This window comes from Rhinopithecus bieti, unplaced genomic scaffold, assembly GCF_001698545.2.
Source record: "Rhinopithecus bieti isolate Rb0 unplaced genomic scaffold, ASM169854v2 scaffold_26426, whole genome shotgun sequence".
NCBI lineage: Eukaryota > Metazoa > Chordata > Mammalia > Primates > Cercopithecidae > Rhinopithecus > Rhinopithecus bieti.
In genome coordinates, this window is record NW_016811945.1 from 809366 (window position 1) to 813344 (window position 3979).

Genomic DNA, 3979 nt, shown 5'->3' on the forward strand with positions numbered 1-3979 from the left:
GAAAAAAAAAAAAGACTGTGCTTTGTAAAAATTACATTTGAATGAAAGGATAAGATAAAAGAATAAAACCAGAGTCTACGGAAAGCAAGCAAGGGAAGCCCCTTGCTAATCATGTGATTACACTGCTGAAAGACTAAGTACAGGGTGATCACTAGGCCAGGGGCAAGGTAGGAAGGAGAATTTAAACAAACCAATGAAAAAAACAACAAAAAGCACATTTAATGCTTGTTTCTTTTTCCTTCCTATCTACTACACCTTACTTAAGTGAACACTTAATGAATGTTCATATTTATACAACAAATATTTAATGTGAGCTTAATACTTAAAAAGTGCTTCCTGAGGGCCAAGCCCTGGGATGCAGTGATGAGCAGCTGGACTCGGGTCTGGGCTTTCATGGAGCTTCCAGCATACAGTAAGCTTACAAACACATGACATCACATGGGAATTTAAAAAGAAAGCTCCCTAAGAGTAGCTCCGCCTCCCGGGTTTATGCCATTCTCCTGCCTCAGCCTCCCTAGTAGCTGGGACTACAGACGCCCGCCACCTCGCCCGGCTAGTTTTTTGTATTTTTTAGTGGAGACGGGGTTTTACTGTGTTAGCCAGGATGGTCTTGATCACCTGACCTTGTGGTCCACCCGTCTCGACCTCCCAAAGTGCTGGGATTACGGGCTTGAGCCACCGTGCCCGGCCCTATATTTTCAATTTGTATATTTCCATTCACCTGCGAGTCAGGGTCCACACGAACAGTCCTGCGCCTTCTCCTTGTTTTGGTGACATGGCCAGTTGGCTCTCTCTCAGCTTGTTCCTGGTTGCTCATCTGTATCTCAGTCTCATCACAAGAGGATGCAGAAGTTTGACTTTCATCCTGAAGAGAGAGGTATTACTCTGCTATGTGCTATGCATACAGTTATAATGCTCAGGAAGAATCAGAATTTAGACAGAATAAAAACATATTACATATGCAAAAGAAAAAATTTAAAACTCTCTAGCAGTAAATTGTAGGCAAAGACAAGAATTATAGAGTATTTAGGACAGACACGGTGACTCACACCTGTGATCCCAGCACTTTGGGAGACCAAGGCGAGTGGATCACCTGAGGTCAGTTCAAGACCAGCCTGGCTTTCATGGTGAAACCCCATCTCTACTAAAAATTACCCGGGCATGGTGGTGCATGCCTGTAATCCCAGCTACTTGGGAGGTTGAGACAGGATAATCACTTGAACCGGGAGGGAGAGGTTACAGTAAGCCAAGATGGCGCCATTGCACTCCAGCCTGGGCAACAAGAGTGAAACTCCATCTCAAAAAAAAAAGAGAGAAAAAAAAAAAACTTAAGAGTATTTACAAAGAAATAATCACACTTAGCAACCCAAATTAATAAATTAGGGTAGGAAAACATTCAAAGTTATTTTAGTGTGAATAAATACAGAAATTGGGCCAGGTGCAGTGGTTCACACCTGTAATCCCAGCACTTCGGGAGGCTGAGGCAGATGGATCACTCAAGCCCAGGACTTTGAGACCAGCCTAGGCCACATGACAAAACCCCATCTCTACTTGAAATTATTAAAAATTTATTAAGCTGGGTGCAGTGGCTCACACCTGTAATCCCAGCATTTTGGGAGGCCGAGGCTGGTGGATCACCTGAGGTCAGGAGTTCGAGACCAGCCTGGCCAACATGGTGAAACTCTGTCTATACTAAAAATACAAAAATTAGCCAGGCGTGGTGGCACGTGCCTGTAATCCCACTTACTTGGGAGGCTAAGCCAGGAGTTATATATTGTATTATTTTCATTTCCTTTAAGGTCATCTTTCTCTTTCTTTCTTTCTTTTTTACAGACAAGGTCTTGCTCTGTTGCCTAGGCTGGATTACAGTGGCTTGATCGTAGCTCACTGCAGCCTCAATTTCCCAAGCTCAACTGACCCTCCTGCCTCAGCCTCCCAATCAGCTGGGTCTACAGTTATGTGTTACCACACCTAGCTACTTGTTTTAATTTTATAGAAATGGGGTCTCACTATGTTGCCCAGGCTGGTTGTGAACTCCTAGGCTGATGTTATCCTCCTGCCTTGGTCTCGCAAAATGTTGGGATTACAGGCGTGAGCCCCTATGCCCAGTCCATTTTCTTTTTATTTATCTTATTCTCTGTCAGACTTCAGGCTTTCCTCAAATGTCTTGGTGGTTGTTGGTTGTTGATTCATATTTCTTTCTTTCTTTTTTTTTTTTTTTTTGGAGACAGGGTCTCCCTCGGTCGCCCAGGCTGGAGTGCAGTGGCATGATCTCTGCTCACTGCAACGTACGCCTACCAGGTTCCAGTGATTCTCTCGCCTCCGCCTCCTGAATAGCTGGGATTACAGGCACCCGCCACCACAGCCCAGCTAATTTTTATATTTTTAATAGAGACGGGGTTTCACCATATTGGCCAGGCTGGTCTCCAACTCCTGAACTCAGGTGATCTGCAGCTTGGGCCTCCCAAAGTGCTAGGATTACAGGTGTGAGCCACTGTGCCTGGCCATGTCTATTCATATTTCATAGCAAATCAGGAAAAACCTCACTAGGAGTTTGTGCAGGAAAAGTGTGTTATTTGGTAGGATTCCTTGGGTAGGGAGGAGGCCATTATGCTGGTGTTTCCTTGAATGCCCAAAGGCAGAAGACTTTGTTTGATAACTATTTAATTTCCTTAATGAGAAATCTTCCAATATTTTAGAGGGCAGTCTACCAGATGTCTATTTCGCCATTATGGCCACAGGCCATCCCTTGATAGTCTATTTATTTGGCTTGGGGTTTGGTGAGGCCTATACATCAGTATTTTTTTTTTTTTTTTTGAGACGGAGTCTAGCTCTGTCACCCAGGCTAGAGTGCAGTGGCGTGATCTTGGCTCACTGCAACCTCCTCCTCCCAGGCTCAAGCAATTCTCCTGCCTCAGCTTTATGACTAACTGGGATTACAGGTACATACCACCACGCCCAGCTAATTTTTTTATTTTAGTAGAGATGAGGTTTCACCATTTTGGCCAGGATGGTTTCCATCTCTTGACCTCATGATCCACCCACCTCGGCCTCCCAAAGTGTTGGGATTACAGGCATGAGCCACTGTACTCAGCCATCAGTATTTTTAAAAAGTTCCCCAGCCTAGGCAACATAGCAAGACCCTAGTCTCTACAAAAAAATTTTTAAAAAAGTAACAAGGTGTGGTGAGTGTGCCTGCAGTTCCAGCTACTTATGAGGCTGAAGTCGGAGGATTGCTTGAGGTCGAGGCTGCAGCAAGCCATGATTGTGCCCCTACACTCCACCCTGGGTGACAGTGAGAACCCATTTCAAAAATAATTAATTGCCAGGTGTGGTGGCTCACGCCTGTAATCCCAGCATTTTGGGAGGCCGAGGCGGGCAGATCATGAGGTCAGGAGATGGAGGCCATCCTGGCTAACACGGTGGAAACCCGTCTCTACTAAAAAAACAAAAAAATTAGCCAGGTGTGGTGGCGGGCGCCTGTCGTCCCAGCTATTCGGGAGGCTGAGGCAGGAGAATGGCGTGAACCCGGAAGGCAGAGCTTGCAGTGAGCTGAGATTGCGCCACTGCACTCCAGTCTGGGTGACATAACGAGACTCTGTCTCAAAAAAAAAAAGTTAATTAAGAAAAAAAATTAAAAAATATACAAAATATGTCTGTTGGGAATCAAAGAATAAAGCTTAAAGAATAGAAGGCCTGGCTGGGCGTGGTAGCTCATGCCTGTAATCCCAGCACTTTGGGAGGGCCAAGGTGGGCAGATCACTTGAGGGCCTGGCCAACATGGTAAAACCTCCACTGTACTAAAAACACAAAAATTAGCTGGGCATGGTGGTGTGCACCTGTAATGCCAGTTACTCAGGAGGCTGAGGCAGGAGAATTGCTTGAGATGGGGAGTTGGATGCAGTGAGCCGAGATTAAGCCACTGTACTCCAGCCTGGGTGATAGACCAAGACTCCATCTCAAAAAAAAAAAAAAAAAA

At 45.3% G+C, this 3979-nt stretch overlaps 1 protein-coding gene across 1 annotated transcript in view; it reads right to left on the reverse strand.

The window, feature by feature from the left end:
- NUSAP1 (nucleolar and spindle associated protein 1) overlaps nucleotides 1-3979 on the reverse strand; it is a 42282-nt gene that overhangs the window by 26246 nt on the left and 12057 nt on the right. Inside the window, exon 3 of the mRNA XM_017895396.1 lies at nucleotides 722-865. Within this exon, the coding sequence (XP_017750885.1) occupies nucleotides 722-865 (144 nt within the window). The remainder of the gene's footprint in view (nucleotides 1-721; nucleotides 866-3979) is intronic.